Source organism: Micromonas pusilla (assembly GCF_000151265.4).
Source record: "Micromonas pusilla CCMP1545 genomic scaffold MICPUCscaffold_13, whole genome shotgun sequence".
Lineage (NCBI taxonomy): Eukaryota > Viridiplantae > Chlorophyta > Mamiellophyceae > Mamiellales > Mamiellaceae > Micromonas > Micromonas pusilla.
Genome location: NW_003315894.1, coordinates 16,161 through 38,670, shown reverse-complemented (window position 1 = coordinate 38,670; position 22,510 = coordinate 16,161). Strand labels below are relative to the sequence as shown.

The 22,510-nt window shown below is 64.5% G+C and overlaps 5 protein-coding genes across 5 annotated transcripts; 3 read left to right on the top strand and 2 right to left on the bottom strand.

The window, feature by feature from the left end:
* Positions 1–1,437: 1,437 nt before the first annotated feature.
* On the bottom strand, positions 1,438–14,485 carry MICPUCDRAFT_71067 (VSP and egf-like extracellular domain-containing protein; the record flags this gene model as incomplete). Its single annotated transcript, XM_003062701.1, has 17 exons — positions 1,438–2,699; positions 2,804–3,052; positions 3,196–3,397; positions 3,601–4,509; positions 4,653–5,834; positions 6,064–6,412; positions 6,525–7,067; positions 7,280–7,355; positions 7,499–8,117; positions 8,302–8,684; positions 8,801–9,003; positions 9,173–9,580; positions 9,751–10,168; positions 10,354–10,726; positions 10,899–11,314; positions 11,515–12,177; positions 12,220–14,485. 17 exons carry the CDS (start codon positions 14,483–14,485, stop codon positions 1,504–1,506), a joined length of 10,455 nt encoding a protein of 3,484 aa, XP_003062747.1. The 3' UTR covers positions 1,438–1,503.
* A 384-nt stretch (positions 14,486–14,869) lies between these two features.
* Positions 14,870–15,730, top strand: MICPUCDRAFT_52454 (uncharacterized protein; the record flags this gene model as incomplete). The annotated part of the gene is made up of 2 exons (XM_003062910.1): positions 14,870–15,168; positions 15,388–15,730. 2 exons carry the CDS (start codon positions 14,870–14,872, stop codon positions 15,728–15,730), a joined length of 642 nt encoding a protein of 213 aa, XP_003062956.1.
* A 2,151-nt stretch (positions 15,731–17,881) lies between these two features.
* On the top strand, positions 17,882–18,674 carry MICPUCDRAFT_66696 (uncharacterized protein). Its single transcript, XM_003062909.1, has one exon. It carries the CDS (start codon positions 17,949–17,951, stop codon positions 18,600–18,602), a length of 654 nt encoding a protein of 217 aa, XP_003062955.1. The 5' UTR covers positions 17,882–17,948; the 3' UTR covers positions 18,603–18,674.
* On the bottom strand, positions 18,673–19,275 carry MICPUCDRAFT_42355 (uncharacterized protein; the record flags this gene model as incomplete). The annotated part of the gene is made up of 1 exon (XM_003062700.1): positions 18,673–19,275. One exon carries the CDS (start codon positions 19,273–19,275, stop codon positions 18,673–18,675), a length of 603 nt encoding a protein of 200 aa, XP_003062746.1.
* Positions 19,276–19,516: 241 nt separating this feature from the next.
* On the top strand, positions 19,517–22,098 carry MICPUCDRAFT_52451 (uncharacterized protein; the record flags this gene model as incomplete). Its single annotated transcript, XM_003062908.1, has 4 exons — positions 19,517–20,440; positions 20,488–20,695; positions 20,881–21,779; positions 21,949–22,098. The coding sequence occupies 4 exons, from the start codon at positions 19,517–19,519 to the stop codon at positions 22,096–22,098; spliced, it is 2,181 nt and encodes a 726-aa protein (XP_003062954.1).
* Positions 22,099–22,510: the final 412 nt, after the last annotated feature.

The window sequence follows — 22,510 nt, the reverse complement described above, 5'->3', positions numbered from 1 at the left end:
GCGTCGCTCACGAGCGCGAGGAACGACCGCGGCGGCTTCGCCGGGACCTCGTTCGCGCCGAACCGCGCGCGTCGCGCGCGCGCGTCGTCGTCGTCGTCGCCGCCGCCGCCGCGTCGGCCGTCCTCGACGCGCACGCGCAGCGCGGTCGCGAGGCCGTAAGCGCCGCCGAAGCGCGCGAGCGCGTCGACGCGGCCGCGGCCGGGGGAAGCCTCGACGAGCGCGCGAAGCGCGCGCGCGTCGACGTCGAAGTCGTCTGGCGACGCCGCGGACGCGAAGAGAGGACGCGGCGCGGGCGCAGTCGCGGCGGCGGCGTCGTCGAAGACGTCGTCGCGGCTCGACAGCGCGCGCGCGCGGACGACGCGCGCGCGGCGTCTTCGGTCGTGGCTTCTGTGGAGAGACGACGACGTCGACGCGGGGACGACGAGGGACGAGGACGCCGCGCGGGGCGTCGGCGTCGGCGCGGCGACGGCGTCGGCGACGGCGGCGCGGCGAGGACGAGGCGCGCGCGCGCGCGCGAGGACGCGCGGCGGATGCGGCGCGCGAGCGAGGAGGCGCATCGTGGAGTGCGCGACGAGCGCGCGCGCGCGCGCGGCGTCGTGCGGTGGCGTCGTCTCCGCCGATGTTTTATCTTTCTGTTCGCGCCTTTTTTTCGTCCCGTCCCTTCGTTTCCCCGCCACTTCGTTTCCCCGCGCCGTCCCCACCAGCGCGCGATCGATCGATCCCGCCACCTCTCGCCCGCGCGCGATGCCGAAGCGCGAGCGCGAGCGCGAGATCGAGACCCCGACGTCCGCGCGATCGCTCGGGCCCGTCCTCGACCGCCTCCCGCGCGGCGTGTTCGACGGGGAGATACTGCGGCGTTCTATCTCACACTGGTCCCCATACGACCGCGTCGGCGTGGTGAACGCCGATCCTTAAGGACTTTGCCCGTCGTGTCTCTCCGTCCACCCCTCGCTTTCAATACCCACCCTCGGCGCCTTTCAACTTCAACCGACGCCTTTGAACTCCACCCCGACGTTCGCTCGTATAGAACGGCCCGGAGTCGACGATCTTCGCGAGGAGGCGGACGAAAGTTGGCACGCCGCCGACGAAAGTTGGCACGCCGCCGACGAAAGTTGGCACGCCCCCGCGCCCGCCCCCGCGCGGCGGCGACCGGTGCGCGCGCGAGGACGCGAGGGTTCTGCGCGCGGGCTCGAGCTGGGACGCGCGCGAGGACGCGCGGCTGCGGCGCGAGAGGAACGCGGGGTGGGATATCGCGCGGATGGCGTGCGAACACGGGCGGTCGCGCGGCGCGATTCGATCGCGGCTGCGGCTGCTCGACGGCGGCGGCGGCGGGAAGCGTTGACGCCGTGAGACTGGTTCCCATACGACCGCGTTCGCGATGTGAACGCCGTTTCTTAAGGACTCGGAGACGCGACGCACAGCAGCGCGTCCCCAGCTAGCTACAACGTTAAGGTAGTCATTAAAGTCAACTAATTCTTCTTCGCCTTCAAGTTCGCCCGCAGCTCAGTCATCCGCGACTGGAGCGCGTCTTTCTTCGCCGTCGTCGCCGTCGTCGCCGTCGTCGCCGTCGTCGCCGTCGTCGCCGTCTCCGTTTTCATCAGCCTGTTTCGACCCCAATCGCTTCAACAGCTTTTTCCGCGCCTCTTCACGTTCGCCCTCGATATTGCCCTCGATAACTTTCATCCTCTCGAGCGCCCTATGTGACTCCGCGACCATCTCGAGCAAATCGTCTTGCACGATGGTAGCGGTGTCGACGTCGGCGTCGTTCACCTCGACTCCGTGAAGCAACCGAAGGGTCGTCGCGTGCTGCACCTCCGCGGCCTCGATAGTTCTACGCATGCGCTCGCGCGACAAAGATGCGAAGTCCATCGCGACGTTGAGGTTCGCGTGCGCCCTCGCGGAAGTCATCGCCGCTTTCCAGCGCGTCTTCACTATGGAATCGATCGGCAACGGCACGAACGAATCGTCGTCGTTCCCTTGATCGGTATGTGGCGGCGGGAGATGCGGCGGCGGTGCCGGCGCTGGTGGTATCGGCGCGACTTTCGCGCTGGCGCCTCTCGGCGCGATGGCGGCGGCAGCCTTCGAGCCGTCCGCGTTGCGCTCGAGTAAAACGCCGCCGACGCGTTCGAGGTACGCTTCGTACCACGCGTTCAGCTCGAAATGCGGCGTGAACATTTTTCGCCAGGTGTTGTAGAACGTCTTGTAGAACGCTTTCCTTCCGACGATCACCAACGATAAGAGACCAAAGTTGACGAGCAAAAACGTCATCCCCCACGTCGTGATGTACGCACCCTCCTCCCCGGCGCCCATGTATCGATATATCAAAACGCCGTAGACGATGATGAGGTAGCAGCACACGAGCCAGTACAGCGCGAAGAGGCACCACGCGAGCTTCAACACGCGCGAGGAGCTCGTTTTAACTCTTCGAAGGTATTTCCTGCGCTCCGATCTCATATCATCTTGCGAGAACGTACGCGTCGCGCGACGCACCGCGTCTTTCTCTTGGGATGCGATCCAGCGAAGGACGACCTCCTTTTGCCGGCTTTTACCACCGGCGTCGTCGTCCACGTGTTCGCGGTCTACTCCTTCCTCCAACCGCGAAGTGTCGTCTTTAAACGGCTTCGTCACGTGATGGCCGCCGAACGCGACCTCCTTGTCTTCGCCGATCTTCATATGGGCCCACGGTTTCACGAAAGATTCTGAGGGCCATTCCATACAAAAACAGTTCTCCGGTCAGTTGAAAGGGGATGCGATCAAGTGTTGAAACCGGGCGATGGGTGAAAAACTTTTGTATAGAACGCACCTGAGCCGTCGAAAAAATGGAAATCAACAGCTCTGCTCCGCCGCACAAATGGAGGCGCGTCCCGGTCCGTCGTCGCGACGTCGGCGCTTCGCGCGAGCGCCTCGATCTCGCCCGTTATCTCCTCGACGGTACGGTACTTCCTTCGTGGCGCACCTTTGCACGTGGAGGACACCGCCTTCGACGTCGCGCGAGCGCTCTGGTACAACCCGCACATCTCGAGCGTACGCTTCACCGCGGCCCCGAACGTCCCTGCGTGGGTGAAGCGATCGGTCAGTCGAACGTCTTACCGGTCAAACGTTGAAAGGGAAGCGCGGGCGAAGAGTGACGACGGCAAAAGTCCTTAAGGATCGGCGTTCACCACGCGAACGGGGTCGTATGGGAGGCAGTCTCACCCCCGCGTTCGCTCGCCGCGGGCGCGCCCGATCCCGCGTTTGTGACGAACTCGTATAAGGATTCACACCACGAGGCTAAAACCTCCGCGGTGTTCATCCCCGCCTTCATCACGGATTCCTTGTAGTGCGGCGCGGAGACGCTGGCGCCGCCCAACGCGAACAACGAGCTCAGGACGAAACGCGTCGGGAGCGATATGATCACCTGTACATACGTATCCATACAAATACAGTTCATCGGTCAGTTGAAAGGGACTCACGCGATCGATCAAATGTTGAAACCGGGCGATGGGTGAAAAACAAACTTTCGATCAAATGTTGAAACCGGGCGATGGGTGAAAAACAAACTTTCGATCAAATGTTGAAACCGGGCGATGGGTGAAAAACAAACTTTCGCAACAAACGCACCTGAATCCCGATCACCGCGAACGTGTGCCGGAGGTTGCCTCTCACCGGGAACGCGTCGCACTTCCACTTCGGCGGGAGCAACCGTCTCGTCGCGCGCATCAACACGACGCACCCTTCCCCGGGATCGACGTTTATGCACGCGTCCATGATGTTCGGCGTGCACCCGAGCGCTTCGCGCACGGCGACGCAACACTGCGTCGCGCGGCTCGAATACATCCACACGCAGATGAGCAGTCCCATGAGGTAGATGGACGACTGCACGAAGAGGCGCTGCGCGCCCGTAAATTGCGCCGTCGCCGGCGCGAGAAACGCCCTGAAGAACATGTGCGCTTCGCAGTACGCGTGTACGATGAACTTCAAGAACGCCCACGCCGCGTGCGCGAAGAGCATCGGACGCGTGAGCCAGAACCAAATCGCCGCGAGGGCGACGACGACGATCGGACGCGTTTTTTTTTCTTCGTCTTTTTTCTTCTCCGCCGCCTCCGCGATCCGCCGCTCGCGTAACCCTTCGATCGCGTCCGAATGCGACTCGCGCCACGCCGTGACCGCAATTTTCGCCGCGTTTCTCCCGCGCAACACCGCGTCCGCCATCTCCGGGGACGTTCCCGCGAGGTTCTTCTGAACGAACGTCCACCCGTGCTGCGCGATGTCGTACGGCTCGAACGATTCGTCCCACGGGTTTACGACCCATCCCAACTCGTATATTTCGCACGCCGCCAACGCGAGCAGCGTGCACCACGTCCTCTCCACCCTCCTCCAACCGACATCGCGCGCGGCTTTCGCGAGCTCGAGTGGGACACCGCGCGTTAACACCGCGGCGTCGTGATGGCTCTTCAGCGTCGGCGCGTCGCTACCCGTCGCGGGCATGGACGCGCACGCGGTGGGCGGGCCCGCGGCTTTCAACGCCGCCTGCGTGGGTGAAGCGATCGGTCAGTCGAACGTCTTACCGGTCAAACGTTGAAAGGGAAGCGCGGGTGAAGAGAGACGACGGGAAAAGTCCTTAAGGAACGGCGTGCACCACGCGAACGGGGTCGTATGGGAAGCAGTCTCACCGCGAGCGCGTCGGTGGGGGACCACCCGCCGTCTTTGCCTCGTAACGACACGATGTTCCACAGCATCGCGCGTCGCGTCCACCCGACCTTCTTCAGGTTGTTCGTCATCATCAGTTTGAACTCCTCCACGAGGGTCGGGAACGTGAGGCCGTCGGGGAGGTACCACGGGAGCTGCGCGGCGTCGTACTTCCGTCGACCGATTTCGTCGTGCGAGACGACGTTGTTCACGTCCAGGTAGGCGTACGCCATCGCGGTGCCGACGGCTCTACCGAAGGGCAGGACCGCGGTGATTTCGGTGTTATGTATGTTCCGGTCGTCGCGCCATTCCTTGAGTTTCTTTCGGAATTGCTCCATCGGGAACGCGATGAGGAATCGGACGTACGGGAGACCGCATGCTTTGCAAAACGTCTCGCCGTTTCGCGTCGCGACCGGAAGCGCCGCGGCGGTTATTTTCTCCGGCGGCGGCGGCGGACGACGACTCGAAAACCGACGCCACGTCATCCCGCCGCCTTCGCCTTCGCGTCGAGAGATCTTCCGGATCTTCGCGAACGTCATCGGAGCCGAATCCGGAGGCGCGTTCGAGCGACCCGCTCGCTTCTCGTTCATCGCGGTCACTCCCTCGTCGTCGCCGTCTCCTTTACGGCTGGTAAAAGTCCTCAAGGAACGGCGCGCGCCGCACGAACGGGATCGTGCGAGAAGCGGTCTCGTCGTCGTCGTCGCCTCCTCCTCCGAAGCCGCGAACACACGCGGCGCCCAGCCGCGTCTTTGCTTCACGGGAACGAGTCCCGCGTCCCCCCTCGAGGAGCGACTCGGAGCCTCCTCCGAGATCTCGACAGCCTCGACGACGGCTCGGGCGGCGGCGGACTGTTTGCTCATACGCGCTTCTCGTTCGTCCCCGGGCCCTTCTATTTCTGTGCCATCTTCTTCTCTCGCGTCGCGGGTCGCCGCCCGCGCCGTTTGGTGAACGCGCGTTCCTCTCGCCTCCGACGACTCGAACGATTCGGCCGTCGACAGCTCGTAAAACGTTCGCCCTCCGCGCGCGTACACTTCGACGCCGACGCGACCGCCGCGCGTCACGACGTCGGCGCCGACGGCGTCGTCGATCTCCGCGTCCAACTCCGTCGTCGCGCGGTCCACAGCCTCTGGGTCCACCCCCGCGGCGACGAGTCGGTCCGTGGGCATCTTAAGGTCGTTCCATACGAAGCGACGACGTCATCAGGATCAGGGTGGAGTTCAAAGGCGTCAGAAGCGGAGTTGAAAGGCGTCGAGGTGCGTGCGTCGGGATTGAAACCCACCGGGGCATCCTGGGCTAAGAAAAAAAAACGCGCGCGCGCGGGAAAAGTCCTCGAGGAACGGCGCTGGTATCGGCGCCGACGCGGTCGTATGGGCACCCGCGTATGGTGAGACGCGCCTTTTCGCACGAGGGCAACCCCGCGATCGTTCGAGCCCCGCGTTTATACTCCTCCACGCGGCGTTCGACCGCGCGCGCGACGTCCGCCGCCGCGGCGTCGCCTTCGACGCCCTCGCGTTCGAGTTCGAGCATCCGCCTCCGCGTCTCCAACTTTGACGCCGCCGCCGCGTCGTAGTCGCCTTTGGCGTCGTGAGAAGCGAGAAGCGCGGCGGCGACGGCGTCTTCGTCGTTCGCGCGGTGCGTGGCGTTGAACATGAACTGCATCTCTTGGACGTCGATGTGCCACGTCCAAACGCGTTGGACGACGGCGAAACCCAAGTCGCGATTTTTCGCGGGGTCGACGAGACGTCTGATGAGGGCCATTCCAAAACAGTTCATCGGTCAGTTGAAAGGGGCCCACGCGATCAAAGGTTGAAACCGAGCGATGGGTGAGAAGTATATTTTTGTATAGCAGAACGCACCTGAGCAGCCTTCGCTTGCCGAGCGTCGCTCTCAAGTGAAGCGCGGACGCCAAGAGCAAGGACCCGAAGAACATCCCGCCGACGACGGCGAGAACGCGCCACGTGTTCAGAACGTCCCCGGTGGAAAGAGACGTGAGCTCGTCGAGGGAAACGGTGTCGATCTTGTACTCGGATACGGTCACGTCGGCGACGCGATCGCACAGGCACGTCGCCGCCGCCGCGACGACGCAACCGCATCCTTCAAACGCTTGCGCGTCGTACCGCCAATAACAACCGAACGCGTTGTTTGGATCTTCCGCGACGCAGTTCTTGCCCGTCCACGACCGCATGCGCATCGCGCCGCCTCGAACCTCGCGCTCCTCGCATCCGTTCAAAAACGTCTCGGCGCCGTCAAGTTTCCACAGAAACGACGCGTGCGTTCGCGAGTAGTCGTACCCCGCGCTCTGAAACGCCGCGGTGTTCTCCGCCGCGCCTTCGATCCACGCCGCGCGCGCGCCGCGAGGGAGCGGGTTCGGTAGCGTCGCGCAGCCGTCGGTCTCGTACCTTGCGCGGCGTTCCATACGAGCGATGATATCGGGGTGGAGTTCAAAGGCGTCAGAAGCGGAGTTGAAAGGCGTCGAGGGAGGTGTGTCGGGATTGAAACCAGCGAGGTGTGATGGGCGGAGAGAAACGAACGCCGGGAAGTAAAGTCCTTAAGGATCGGCGTTCACCACGCGAACGCGGTCGTATGGGGACCTGTGTGAGATGGAACGCGCCTGCCCTTCGCGGCGTCGAAAAATCTGCACGCGTACTTGTCCCCGCCGCCTCTCGTCGGTCCGCGTCCTCCTCCTCCTGCGTGGGTGAAGCGATCGGTCAGTCGAACGTCTTACCGGTCAAACGTTGAAAGGGAAGCGCGGGTGAAGAGTGACGACGGGAAAAGTCCTTAAGGAACGGCGTTCACATCGCGAACGGGGTCGTATGGGAAGCAGTCTCACCTCCAGCCGCGCACGTGTCCGCCCCGGGTCGCGCGCGGCGAACCGCGAGCTTCCACTCCACCGGTTTCGCGGGATCGCGTATCTCCACGTCCGCCGCGCCCGCGCCGACGGACGACACGACGAGCGACTCCGTCGCGGCGACGCGCGCGTGTCGCAAGATGATCTCGATGTCGCCGCTGACGCTCGCGACGTACAACGTCTCGGTCGCGCCGTTCAAGCCGTAGGACGAGCTCTGCTGATTCAACGCGTGCGGGTCGAAGTTCATCGACAGCAGTTTAATGTCCATCGTATCCCCGCCCCCGCCCTGAGCGCGCAGCACGTCGTTCGACACGTTGACCGTGGACGCGCCGGAGACGGAGGCGACGGCGCTATCCGTCCCGGTAGCCGCCGTCGCCGCGCGCCGCGCGTTGATTTCCATCTCTGGCGACACGACGCTGATCGTCGGCTCGCCCTCCACCGTGCGATCGAGACATCGCGCCATCATCGTCTTCGCCGCGTCCGTCGCCTTCGCGTACGTCAGCGCGGCGTTTTTATCCCCGTACCCCGGCACCGCGGGCGCGACCGCGGAAGACAGCGCGCCCAACGCGTTGACGCTCACCTCCTCGCTCATGGACAAATCCTGTAACGTCGGGGTGGAGTTGAAAGGCGTCAGAAGCGGAGTTGAAAGGCGTCGAGGTGTGTGCGTCGGGATTGAAAGCGAGGGGTGGGCGGAGAGAGACGAACGCCGGGAAGTAAAGTCCTTAAGGATCGGCGTTCACCACGCGAACGCGGTCGTATGGGAACCAGTGTGAGACAGAACGCACCTTATTCGCCTCCGCGTCCGCGAGCAACGTGTCCACGAGGTCGACGCCCTTACCGCGCGTCTCCGGCGTGGATTCGCACGGGTCCGAGAGGATTCGACGGGCCACGTCCGCGATGCCGCTCGCGAACGAGTCGGACGACGGCATCGTCTTCTTCGCGGACTCCGTGAGATTCATCATCCGACTTCTTTGTTTGGCTCGGTCCCGCATGTCCGACTGCGGCGCGCACGGGTCGTTAAACGGCGACGACGCGGAGACGGACGACGACTCGAGAAGCGCGCGGCCGCGTCGACGCCGGCGACTCTGCGTTTCTTTGAAGTCGAGCATCTGATCGCACGCGTTCGCGATGTGCGACAGCGCGGTCTCGGACTCGCCGTTCAAAAACGCTGAGGGCCGTTCCGTACAAAAAATGAATGTTCATCAGTCAGCGTTTTGAAAAGGGACGCGATCAAATGAATGTTGAAACCGGGCGGTGGGTGAAAAACGTGTGTATAGAACGCACCTGACTCCGCCGCCGCGAGCTTCTCCGCGCTCGCATCGGTCACCGCGCGCTCCGACGGCAGCGTCGGCCATTCCACGACGACGTCGACGGATTTCGCGGGTGAGACCGCGCCGAGTTTATCCATCGCCTGCGCGGACACGGTGACGACGTATCCGTGGTCTCTAGATCCCCCCGGCAGCGTGCCTTTCCACGTCGTCCGCGGGCTGCGGATACGGGCGATTCCGGGTTGGGATTCATGTTCATCGGTCAGTCGGAAGGCGTCTCGATCGATCAAATGTTGAAACCGCTCGTACTGTAGGGCTACTGGGACCTTAATAAATAAGGAATGCGATGGACGGGTGAAAAACGTTTGCACGCGCAGATGGGACGCGCCTGTAGTCTTGAAGCAAGCGCGATTGATGCGCGGGCGCGCCCTTGACGAGCGCGGTGAAGCGTATCATCAGTGGCAAATGGCCGTCCGGGTCGAGCGTTCCATCGCCGACGGCGATCGCGAACGTCGTCTGCGCGGCGACGCCCTTCGCGGGAAGCGCGACGACCATGCCCGCGACTGGCGAAACGTTCCGTCGCAAATCGATCGACGCCTTCGCTGCGCCGTTCGCGTCCGACACGTCGATAGCGAACGCGTACGAATACAGCGTGTCGCCGTCTCTACCGAGAGCGTGGGGGGCTAACACGAGCTTGGACGTCGTCGTGCTATCGATCGCGAGGAAGCCCGCGGCGTCGAGGTCGACGGTCACGGCCGACGCGACGTCGATCGCGCCGGCGGTCGTCAACGCGTACCTTTTCGCGTTGGAGTTGAAAGGCGTCAGAAGCGGAGTTGAAAGGCGTCGATGGCGGGGATCGAAAGCGAGGGGTGGGCGGAGAGACACGCCGGGAAGAAAAGTCCTCAAGGAACGGCGTTCACCACGCCGACGCGGTCGTATGGGGACCAGTGTGAAACGAGAACGTACCTTTTCGCCGTCCACGCCATCGTCCTCGTCTCGCTCGAAGCGGAGGACGTCACCGTCGCGGACAGACGCGCGCGCGATCCCGCGTTCACGACTCCGCCCGGAATCGGCGCGATCGAGACGCTCGGCGAGTTCGGCGCGCCGTTCACGACGTGGACGTACCGCGTCGCCGTCGCGGATCTGACCCCCTTCGACACGGTGACTCGGAAGGCGTAGTACCCGGCGACCGGGGGCGCGAAGTTCGACCACGCCGCGGCGCCGTGACTCCCGCACGGCGTTCCCCCGATCGTGTTCCCCGATGCGCCGGTTTTGATACACTCCCACTGGTACGACCACGGGTTGCTCTCTTCGTCGGGGTCGATGGATTTCGACGCGTCTAGCGTGAACGCGACGCCGAGCGCGAAGACGACGCCGTCGGGGACTAAGGGTCGTTCCATACAAAGCGACGTCGGGGTGGAGTTGAAAGGCGTCAGTTGGCGTTGAAAGGCGTCGCGGTCGGGGATTGAAAGCGAGGGCCCAGGCGCAGAGACACGCCGGGCAAAGTCCTTAAGGATCGGCGTTCACCACGCGAACGCGGTCGTATGGGAACCAGTGTATAGAACGCACCTAACGACCCGCCCTCGACGACGGGCTCGAGCGGGGACGCCTTCACGAATAAGATCACGTTCGCGGACGCGGCGATCGCCGGGTTGCCTTTGCTGAACGTGTCGAAGCGAATCGCGTACGTCCTTCCCTCGGGCAAGGTTCGCGGCGGCAGAAAGAGCTGCCGCGTGTTTGATTTCGTCGTCGACTCTTCGAGCGCGATTTGACTTCCGTCGCTCGTGTCGACGATTCTCCACAGAAATCCGTACCCTTGGTCGTTCGTGCACGTCGGATCCATGTACACGATGTTCGTGACGATCTTATTCTGCAACCCTCTCGCGATCGTGCCGCTCTCTACGGTAGAGACGCCCGTGATGCTCGCGGACATCGTGCACAGCTGTACAAGCGAATGTCGGGGTGGATTTGAAAGGCGTCAGTTGGAGTTGAAAGGCGTCGAGGGCGGGGATTGAAAGCGAGGGGTGGGCGGAGAGAGACGACGGGAAAATTCCTTAAGGATCGGCGTTCACCACGCGAACGCGGTCGTATGGGGACCAGTGTATAGAACGCGCCGTGCACGTTTGGCCGTCGCCTTTCATGCCTTGCGGGCACTTCCCCCCGCACTCGCCGCCAACGCACGCATCAACACACGTGTAGCTGACGCCAGGAGGTGCGTCGGGCGTGCACGTCGTGCCGGCGGAACACGGAGAGGAAGCGCACGCGTCGTCTCGCGCGCATTTCCCACTCGCGAGGGAATAATATCCGCTGGGACAGACTCCGCACTGGGCGTTACCGTTCGTCGCGTCGTCGTCGGGATCCGAGCACGTCGTGAGAGGGTCGCACCCTCCGTAGTTCACGAAGCATTCGCCCCCGCTGGTGCTCGCCCCGCACACGCGACCTCCCTCCGTGTTCACGCACGCGACGGAGTCGCCGCACCCGCCGTTGTCCTCCGAGCATTCGTTCACGTCCGCGCATCCGTTCGCAGGCGCTGTAATGTCGGGGTGGAGTTGAAAGGCGTCAGTTGGAGTTGAAAGGCGTCAGTTGGAGTTGAAAGGCGTCGAGGTCGGGGATTGAAAGCGAGGCGTGAGCGGAGAGACACGCAGGGCAAATTCCTTAAGGATCGGCGTTCACCACGCGAACGCGGTCGTATGGGGACCAGTGTATGTCCTCGCGCGATAAAACACGCACCGGAGTCGCTCGCCGGCGAGGAGACGACGCCGTTTCCAGAGTACCCTTGCGGGCACGCGCCGCAGTGGACGACACCGCCGACGCCGGGCGTGCACGACACGAGATCGGAACAGCCGCCGTTGTTGGCTTTGCACGCGTCGTCCTCCGGCGCGACGTCTTCTCCGGCGAGGATGGTGGTCGCCGTATCGATCACGTCCCTGGCACACACTTCGATTATGCCTGATGTCATATCGAGATCGGAAGAAGTTCTCGGGATCGTCCGACGTCCTACATCTGCACCGATCGCGCCGTCGTAGAAATGGTTGCCACGCTGACAATAGTCGAACGTACCCTGAGTTGTTCCCCTTTCCTGCGCAGATTCACCCGGTCTCGGGCACGGCGACATAAGGACGTTGGACTGACATTTACCCTCACGCCAAACGCACCATTTTGGTCCATCGAAATTAGGAGGACTTCTTACACTTAACGCATTGCACTTGGCCTCGTCGTCGTTGTACGTTCCGCACACCCTCTCACAACCCACTAATTGTGGTATATCGCACGAGCACAACGAGGTTACTGATATCGTCGAGGGGTCGGATTTCAGTACGCCGGCCGAGTTTTTATCCTCGCCGCCGACGATCATGTGCCCGTTGGCTTGCTCGAGCAGAGGTGCGTAAATTTCTGTGAGCAGCGGGTTTCCCACGACCATAACCCCGCCTTAACCTTTGGTCCACGCGGCGAAGCTAAATTTCGAGAGGACATCGTTGAAACGCACTTCGATGCCGTGCGCGGCGGAGTCGCCGCTCCCAACGGTCATCAACTTGTCCATGGCGAACGAAGTCAACTCGTCGTTTTCGCGCACGTGCAAGAACTCGCGGATCGATACGACGTTCGAAAAGTCCACGCTCACGAGCGCGTCCGCGTCGAGCAACTCCACGCGACCGTTAAAGGTCACGACACTGGAAAAGTCGAGTGTTTGCACGGTGCCTCCGGAGACGTAGACGTTGTCATCGATGGTCTCGTCCGTGTCGCTGTAATCGCCGCACGTGTGCCACTTCGTCGCCGGCTGCAAGTTACTGGGCTTGCACGTCGCAACGCGACACGTACACAAGCTGTTGTGATACCTCGGTATTCGACCGGGCGTGCGGCGATTTATCGCTTCGTAACCCAGGTTCACGTACTTGGTGTATTGGGTGGCGTCCGTGGCCAGCGTGCTGTAGTCGTCTGTCGTGCCATCCCCAAGTTGCCCCCTATCGTTACGGCCCCAGCATCTGATGGTGTAATAATCTGCGAGTATAGCGCACGTGTGAACTTCGCCGTTTACCAGGTACATCACCTTCTGGTCCGTCTCGTACAAATCCGCTTCCTCCGTCGACCACGTGTCGGCGGACGCCCAAGGTCCGCCGCTGATCGTCAAATCGACAATGCTCGCGGCCAGAGTCGCGTCGTCCGTGCTTTTTAACAATTTCAAGTCGACCTCCTCAGGCGTTGATGAAAACGCTGTGGAGGTGGCGATCCCGAGCTGTCCTCTATCGTTGTGACCCCAACACTTGACCGTCTCCGATTCTTTCTCGATGGCACAGAAATGTCTCGCGCTCGCCGTGCCCAAGGACAAACTTTTCGCCTTCAAGCTTGAAGTCATGCAATCGAGCTGCCCCGAGGTACAACCCACCGACACTCCCGGTGAAGATACGTCACCCGTAGCACCGTTGCCCAGTCGTCCATTATCCCCATTTCCCCAGCACATCACCTCGGTGTTATCGAGAAGTGCGCAATTGGATTCGTATCCGGCGACGATTTGAACCGCGTGACGACCACCGCCAAAGTTCACGTCATCGCGGCTCAGTATATACCCTGTAGGTGCTCCCGTACTAGTAGTATGAGGACTATTTGTATGACCGAGTTGCCCACGATTATTGCTCCCCCAACACCTCACGACTGGATTCCCGTCGTCTGAGGGTGATAAAATCGCGCACGTGTGCGACCACCCGAGCGAGACGCTCACAGGCTTGTACGTGACTACCGACTGTGAAAGCCTGCGGCCCACGCTAACTTGTGGTGCATTAAAGATAATTTTAGCCGTCGGAACATCGATGGAGTCTATAGCAGTACTCGCGGGGTCGGCTTGCTCGTCGTTATTCTTTCCCCAGCAATACAATTCATCACCCGTCGTGATCGCGCACGAGTGCTTGGCTCCGGCGACAACCTCCTTCGCCAAGAAAGGGCCTTTTGTTGCATCTGCAAATTTCACGTACGGATAGCTGTTCCCAACACCAGTCGTTGAAATCCAGTTGCAATCGGAACCACAGCCGAGTCGATTACCTGTAGACGTCTGTCTCCCCCAACACTTCACCCAGTCGTTGCTGAGGACGGCGCACGAGTGCTCGTATCCGACGGAGACGCTCTTGACGGTGAGGATCGGTCCGCCGTCTGTGCCGTCCACGGTGCCGAAGTCGCAAGTGCCGTCGGGGCCTCCTGAACCTAGCAGTTTTCCGGACCCGGCTTCACCCCAGCACGCCGCCCTGCCGTCGTCGAGCACGACGCACGTGTGCTGCAATCCCGCGCCCATGTACTGATGTTTTTCGAGCCCAGCCCCGACGGTAGGGACCGCTCCCGCGAGGACGAGGACGCACGTCGCGAGGACGAGGGCGCGCGCGACGAGCGAGCGGCGCCACACTGGTTCCCATACGACCCCGTTCGCGTGGTGAACGCCGATCCTTAAGGACTTTCTCTCCGGCGCGTCCCGACCGACTGACCGACTCGAGCGGCGCGGGGGCGACGCGCGCGAGGACTTCTTCGACGCGAACGACGCGATGGATTCGTCGTGCGCCGTTTGACGCGTCCTCGCGGCGGCGCGCGTTGGGGGCGCCGAACGCTCGCGGTGCGTCGCGCCGCCGCATGTTTCCTCCTGCCGCGCATCTCCTCGAGGGGGGTGATCTCCTCCGCGCGTCGCCTCCGCGCGTCGCCTCCGCGCGTCGTCGGAGGACATGAGGCGCGGATATCGAGCGCTCGCGCGTCGAGACCCGCGCGCGCGACGCGTGCGCTCGCTCGCCGCCGCGGGGAAGCGCGGCGACGAGTGCGCGAGCGGAGACAGGAGTCTACGATTGGGGTGTTTGACGTCACATCGACGGACAAGATCTGATCACTGCTCGCCCGCGTCTTTTCGCGCTCGCGCGAAAAGTCGCGGTTTCAAAGTCGCGGTTTTGGGGGCTGAGGGCTAGCCCTAGGGCTACAAGACCACGGCACGTGTGTCCGAACGAGACATTCATCATTCGTCGCGTCGATCTCGCGCGCGCGCGCGACTCGCGGGCACGACGCGCGTCGAAGTGGGAAGACGCGCGACCGAAGGCCGCTCCCACCGGGGCTCGCGCGCATGCGCGCGCGCCGCGCCCTCCTCGTCGCGGTCGCGATCGCGATCCTCGCGCTCGCGCGCTGCGGCGCGTCGGCGAGCGACGCGCGAGCCCCCGACGCCGTCGCAGACGTCGCAGACGTCGCGCACCGCGCGTCCGCCGCCGCCGCCGCCGCCGCCGCGTCCGCGCGCGACGACGACGACCGTCTCCCTCTCGCGCGACGACGACGACGACGACGACAGCGAGCCCCCGCGCGCGCGCTCCTCCAGGTGAACAACCCCGCGGTCGCGACCTACTGCGACTACGCGACGGCGAACTGGAGGTGCGTTCCGAGCGCGCGGTGACCCACCGCTCAGTTTCAACATTTGATCGCGTCTCGTTTCAACTGATGACCGGTGAACTTTTTTCGCGCGGCACGCCAGACGTCCCCCCGTCGTTCGCCCGTTCCTCCCTCGCCGCGACGTCACGTCAACACGTCGACATCGCGTGATGAGTCCCCTCACGACTGACCGCGATACGTTCCATCGACCGCGATACGGAGGTGCGCCGCGCTCGCCGTGACCGACGACTGCGCCGCGGAGAAGTGCTGCGTCGCGAGGTGCGATTTCATCACACTGGTTCCCATACGACCGCGTCCGCGCGGTGAACGCCGATCCTTAAGGACTTTACCTCCCGGCGTCTCTCTCCGCCCATCACCCCTCGCTTTCAAACCCGACACGCCTCGGCGCCTTTCAACTCCTCCATCTGACGCCTTTCAACTCCACCCCGATATCATCGCTCGTATGGGCAATGACCCTCAGCGCGAACTGCCTCTGGCACAACGGGACGACGTGCGCGGTGGACCACGGGCTCGTCGTCGACGCGATGTTGGAGGCGCCAGGTGAGACCACCGCCCGCTCCCCACACGACCGCGTTCGCGTCGCTGGGGAAAGTCCTTAAGGAACGGCGCGCGCCACGCGAACGGGGTCGTATGGGAAGCAGTCTCGTTCGTTTCTTAAGGACGAACGCGACGTCGTTCCTCTCTCGAGGACCGACCGCCGTCGCCGTCGCCGTCGCGTCGCGTCGCCCGCCCGCGCTCCGCCCGCCCTCGCGCCGGTCCCCGCGCGACCGACTGCGTTCGTTCGTTCGTTCGTTCGTTCGCGCGAACGGCGCACGCCGTTCCTCGAGGATGGACATTTCATTCCCGGCGCGCGTTTCGTTTCGTTTCTCTCCGCCCAGGGTGGGTCCCTCGGGTTCAACCCGCGCTCCGCTCCGTTTCATCGCGCGACCGACCGACCGACTGACCGACCGACCGACCGACCGACCGACCGAACGCCTCAGAGTTCCAAGAGGTGAAGCTCAAAGAGTTATTGTGCGCGCGCGACGGCGCGGACGAGGCGCGTCCCACACGCCGGTCCCCCCCATACGACCCGCGTTCGCGCGGCGCGACGCCGTTTCTCGACGCGCGCGACGACTTCGCCGGCGCGCGTTTCTCTCCGCCCGCCGTCGCTGTCGTCGATCCCGACGCCCCGAGACGCCTTTCAACTCCGTCCGCCGCGCCCCCGAACTCCGCCTGCCTCGACGTCTGTCTGTCGCGAACACACGCGGATGGATCCATCATCGAATCATGATTCGCTACACGTCGCCGCGTCACCGAATGCGATCTCGAACTGACCAATCAATCGCCGATCGACGCGGAAATTACGTCGTACAGAACGGCCCCGACGCGGCGACGTGCGACTCCCCCGAGCTCCCCGGGTGCGCGTGGAAGCCCGAGCGCGTGCTCCCCGGCGGCGCGGGGGTCGTCCCGGCGCGGTGCGCGCACGACGCGCTCTGGTTCATGTACGCCGAGGGAAGGTGCGTCGATACGCGAGGACGTCCTCCCTCGCGAACTCTGACTCCCTCCTCGGGCCGCGCCGCCTCGGTCGAAAGGTTTCGGTTTCGGTTTCGGTTTCGGTTTCGGTTTCGGTTTCGGTTTCGATTTGAACGAGAGTCGACCGACCGCGAAGCCCATCGACTGACCGACGCGTCGCGCGCCCGTGCCGTCCCCCTCCCACCGCCCACCCCCCACCTTCGACGACTACTGAAGTATGTGCACGAGATGCGAGGACGCGACGGGCGGCGAACGTTGCGACGGGAAGCCGGCGTGCGATTCGAAGTCGAAGTGTTGGGGCGTCGGAGCCGCGCTGGCGCGGATGTTCGAGGCGCGTTCTATACACTGGTTCCCGTACGACCGCGTTGACGTGGTGAACGCCGTTCCTTAAGGACTTTCTCTCCCGGCGCATCTCTCCGCTCATCCCTCGGTTTCAATCCCCGCCCTCGACGCCTTTCAACTCCACCTGACGCCTTTGAACTCCACCCCGACGTTCGCTCGATTCAGGCGCGCGGCGACGCGGTCGACGACGTCGTGGCCGCGGCGACGCGGTCGGGCGCGCCGCCGACCGCGGAGTTCGTTCGCGCGCTGAGGCGGGAGGTCGAGACGTCGGGGAGCGCGGCGGCGGGGAGGGTCGGGGGGGGGCGGTTTTGGTGAGCAGACCGCGTCGCGCGCTTTTCACACTGGTTCCCATACGACCGCGTTCGCGTGGTGAACGCCGATCCTTAAGGACTTTACTTCCCGGCGGGCGGAGTTTCTCCTCTCTTCTCTTCTCTTCGCCCGCCGCGCTTCCCTTTCAACGTACCGCACGTTCGACCGGTACGACGTTTCGTTTCACTGACTGACGCACGCGCACCCGCGCCCGCGATCAATCCGCCCGTCGTATAGGACCGCGATCGCGGCGTCGCTCGCCGTCGCGGCGCTGACATATCCTTAAGGATAACAGCGAATCTGCTGACGCGCTGATGTCTTCTCATCACCCCGCGCGGAAGATATAGAACGGCCCGGAGTCGACGATCTTCGCGAGGAGGCGGACGAAAGTTGGCACGCCGCCGCGCTCGCCCCCGCGCGGCGGCGACCGGTGCGCGCCCGAGGACGCGAGGGTTCTTCGCGCGGGCTCGAGCTGGGGCTGCTCAAAAAATGGAACTCGCGCTCAAAAAAAATATTGCATCCACGCGGCCGCGAGGGAAGGACGACTCGAAGTGTTGAAATTTTTGCGGGACGTGGCGAAGTATCCGTCGGATAGGTCCATGTCTCGTCTGTCCGGTCCATGGGGTCCTCTCGGCACTATTACTCAAACCGAAGTTTCCCCTTACTTCGGGCACAGTACCTTTAAATATCATTTTGATCCCTGTCAAGCCGCCGCTAAGAACGGTCACCTCGAGGTCATACGATGGCTCCTGGCGAACAAGTGTCCGTGGGACGTGACGACAGTCGGAAACGGCGCGGCGAAGCACGGGCACCTGAAAGTGCTTCAGTTCGCCATCGAAAAAGGCTTCCACCCGGACGAAAGCACGTGCGCTGCCGTCGCCTCCAAAGGCAACTTACGGATGCTGAAATGGCTGCGGAAGCAAAACTGCCCATGGAACAGAGAAACTTGTGATCAAGCCGCTAACAAAGGTCACTTGTTCGTGTTGCAGTGGGCGGCTGAAAACGGCTGTCCCGTGGACGCGACGACAACGCAAGCGGCGGCTTCCGGCGTGCATTTGGAGCCGCTTCGATGGCTGGTCGAGCGTGGCTGTCCATGGAACGTTGAGATATGTAACTCAATCGTTGACAGATGGAAATGCTTGAACAATCCGAAACACGTGGAGAAAATCAAGGAGTGGATGTACTGGCGGCTGGCGAAGGAGCGCGGATGCCCCGAACGCGACGTCCCCGCGCGAACCGACGCGGCGGCGTGAGATCGAGACGAACGAGCCGACGACGAGAACGCGCGAACGCGCGCACGATAATAATACACCACGCCACGCGCTACCCCTGTCTCCGCTCCTCCCTGAGCTGCGCCAACAGCGTCGCCATCATCCCCTTCAGCTCCTCGTCGTCCTTCCCTCCCGCCCCCCCCGCCCCGCCGCCGCCGCCGCGCGTCCCGCCCTCCGTGACGCCGTCCGCGGCGACGCCGTCGAACCCCATCTGCTTCGCGACGTGCTCCAGCACGTCGCTCCCTTTCGCGGGGACGGACGGCTTATCGCGCAACATGCGCTGGAACAAATCGTCGCTCGCGTCTTGCAGCGCGACGACTTCTTCGCCGACGCCGTCGGCGTTGGCGAACGCGGAGAGGTCAGCGAGGTCCACGACTCCCGCGCTCGTCGCCTTCGTCTGCCCCGCCGCGATCGCGCCCGCGTTGATCGCGACGCCCGCGGCGTCGTCGTCCGGGCTCAGCCGCGGCGCCGCCTTCAGCGCGGCCTCGAAGTCGTCGTAGATGCTCTTCGCGCCCGGCGCGGGAGCGTTCGCGCGCAGGTACGCGCCGTCCTCGAGCTTGCTCGCGAGATCTCTGACGCGCCGATCGAGCGAGGTGGCGTCGTCGTCCTCGACGGCGGTCAGCGGCGGCGGCGGCGGTGGTTTCTCGCCGCTCATGGCGCGGGGCGGCGGCGACGCGGCGGCGACGGCGGCGGCGGAGCGCGGGCGTCTATCGGCGGGCGAGGCGCGCGTGCCGCGCGCGTCGAAGGAGTGGCGGATAGGGAATCACGTCGTGAGTCAGCGCGCGAGCGAGACGACGTACGCGATGAGTCGTACTGAGGAAACTCGCTTCTCATCGGACGCGCCGCCGCATTCCGCGTTCGCGCGCCGCTCGGTCCGTCCTTCCTCGCACGTCGCGATGAGCGAGCACGGGGAGAAGCGCCCGCCCGCGGACGACTGGGACCGCGGCAAGAAATCGAAGAAGAAGCGCCAGAGGAACGGCGGGAAGGTGCGACCGAACGCGACGCGCGCGACGCGATCCGCCGACGCTTTTTTCTCTCGCCGCCGCCGCCGACTTTTTCCTCGCGGCGGGCGTCGCGCTCCGTCCCATCCCATCCGTCGTCCGTCCGTCCGTCCATCCATCCATCCGCCGACGCCTCCTTTTCCTCCTCCTCCTCCTCCTCCTCCTCCTCCTCCTCGTCAGTACGGCGACGTCTTCCCCGGGCAAGAGCGCCGCCGCGAGATCGACGTCGCGTGCGCGAACGGCGACGTCGACGCCGCGTTCGCCGCGTTCGACGCCGCCGTCGATGCGGACGAACCGCTGCAGCCGCACACGTGCAACGTGCTGTTGCACCTCGCGTCCGGCGGCGTCGCCGGGGGAGGGCACGCGCACAAGGGGAAGAGCGCGGCGGCGGCGGCGGCGGGAAGCGAGGGCGGCGGCGATGGCGGCGGCGGCGGCGACGGCGGCGACGGCGCCGCCGCCGCCGCGGACGCGCACGCGAAGATCGTCGTCCCCGCGAGAGACGCCGTGCACCCCGCGCGCGCGCAGGCGGTCTTCGATCACATGGCGAAGAAAGACATCCCGCGGACGGAGATGTCGTACACCGCGCTCGCGCGGGTGAGAGCCGCGTGCGGCGACGCGGAGGGCGCGTTCGAGCTCGCGAATACGGTGGAGTCGGAACCGCGACTGGCGCCCAAGTTGCGGACGTTCGCGCCCGCGTTGCACGCGTTCGCCATCGCCGGCGAGGTACGCGCGCCGCACGCACGAATCACGCGCTGCCACGTGTACAATCCCGCCTCTTCTCCGCGTGCATCGCATCACGTCGACCACTCGTTCGTCCACGTCATCACTCACCCCGCGCCGATCGTTGTCCGACGAACGAAACACAGGTTGACCGCGCGTTCGCCGTCGACGCCGCCGTCCGCGCCGCCGCGGGCGGGACCATCGAGATCGGCGAGGCCGAGTTCGCGGTCGTACTCGACGCGCTGCGCGCCAAAGAACGTTGGGACGACGGCCTGGCGTGGCTGCGCCGGTGCGCGGACGAGGTGCGGACGTTGGGGGAGGGCCTCTCGGCGGCGGCGGCGGCGTTTTTTAAAGGTGCGTTCTATACACTGGTCCCCATACGACCGCGTTCGCGTGGTGAACGCCGATCCTTAAGGACTTTGCCCGGCGCGTCTCTCCGCCCACCCCCCGCTTTCAATCCCCGTCCTTGGCGCCTTTCAACTCCAACTGACGCCTTTGAACTCCACCCCGACATCGCTTTGTATGGAACGACCCTAAAGCCGCGCCGGGCTGGCGTTTCTGCGACGCGGGCGCCGTCGAGACGGACGAGACCACCGGCGCGATCGTCGCCACGGTCGACGACGTCGGGACCAAACGCAACATCCAGCTCGTCGCGATGAACCTATCCGCGGAAGACCGCGCGTCGCTGCTCGCGGGGATCGGCAAGCTCGCGAGGGAGCGAGAGGCTGGGGGCAATTTCGACGGCTTCGTCGGGTGGCTGCGGCGGCGCGGCCCTCTGCCGTTTTTAGTCGACGGCGCGAACGTCGGGATGTACAACCAGAACTTCAGCGAGTCGCGGTTTAACTTTCAGCAGGTGGAGAAGGTCATGGATCGTCTGAGGCCGCGCGCGGCGGCGACCGCGGCGAGCAGGGGCGCGGCGTTGGGGGGGAGCGTCGACGACGACGCCGACGCGGCGGCGGCGCCGGCGGTGGAAGCGGAAGCGGAAGCGGACGTAGACGCGCCGCCGGCGGCGGAAGCGGACGCGGACGCGGACGCCGCCGAGGAGACGAAAGCGCCCGAGACCGCCGACGCTCCCGTCGACCCCGCGCGAGTGGACGCGGACCTCGCGGCGCTCCTCGCGACGCGCCCCGGGTCCGCGGTCCCCGTCAACTTCCTCCACGTCAGACGCGTCAAAGGCGGCCCCGCCAATCACCACAGGTCCAAACAGATCGTCGACCGGTGGAAGCGCGCGGGGGAGCTGTTCACGACGCCCGCGGGAAGCAACGACGACTGGTACTGGCTCTACGCCGCGGTCGCGTCCGGGGACGACGCGTTCCTCGTCTCGAACGACGAGATGCGCGACCACGTGTTTCAGATGTTGCCGTCGCCGAAGCTCTTCGCGCGGTGGAAGGAGCGGCATCAGGCGCGTTCGTATTCACACCGGTTCCCATACGACCGCGTTCGCGTTGTGAACTTCATTCCTTAAGGACTTTATCTCCCGGCGTTCGTTTATCTCCGCCCACCCTCGGTTTCAATCCCGACACACCGCGCGCGCCGCCTTTCAACTCCTCCAACTGACGCCTCTCGACTCCGCCCCGACGTCGCTTCGCGTGGGTTGCGACCCTCAGTGCCGGTTTCACATGTCCTCCGCGACGGGTCTGGAGGTGTACTACCCGCCCGCGTTCAGCGCGCAGACGCAGGAGGGGAAGGACAGGGCGTGGTGGGCGTTTCCGTTGGACGACGGGACGTGGACGTGCGCGGTGAGGGAGGCGGCGTGACGCGGCGGCNNCNNCTCTTCTTTCNNCCNCNNCCCCNGGTNGACNGCNCCCGACGCGCCGCGTCCCNNCGGCGTCTCCGACTCGTCCACGCGCAGAGATTCGAACGCGAGCGTCGGCACCTCCGGGACGGGCACCAGCGCGGCCATGTTCGTGTGCTCCCTTCCTATCGTCCCGTGGACGTGCGGCGGAACGGTCGCGGTCGCCTTGGCGCGTTTCTCCGCGTCCGCCGCCCACGGCGCCGCGACGGGGTTGGCCGCGAGCGCGACCCACGCGAGCGCGTCGTGGTTCGCGAGCCACTCCGGGACGGACGTCAGCTCGTTGTCCGCGATGCGCAGGAGCTCGAGCTGGCGGAGATTTTTCTGTGACGCGCGGAGACGATCGATGCGCGGGCGGGGGAGGGGTCAGGGGACGC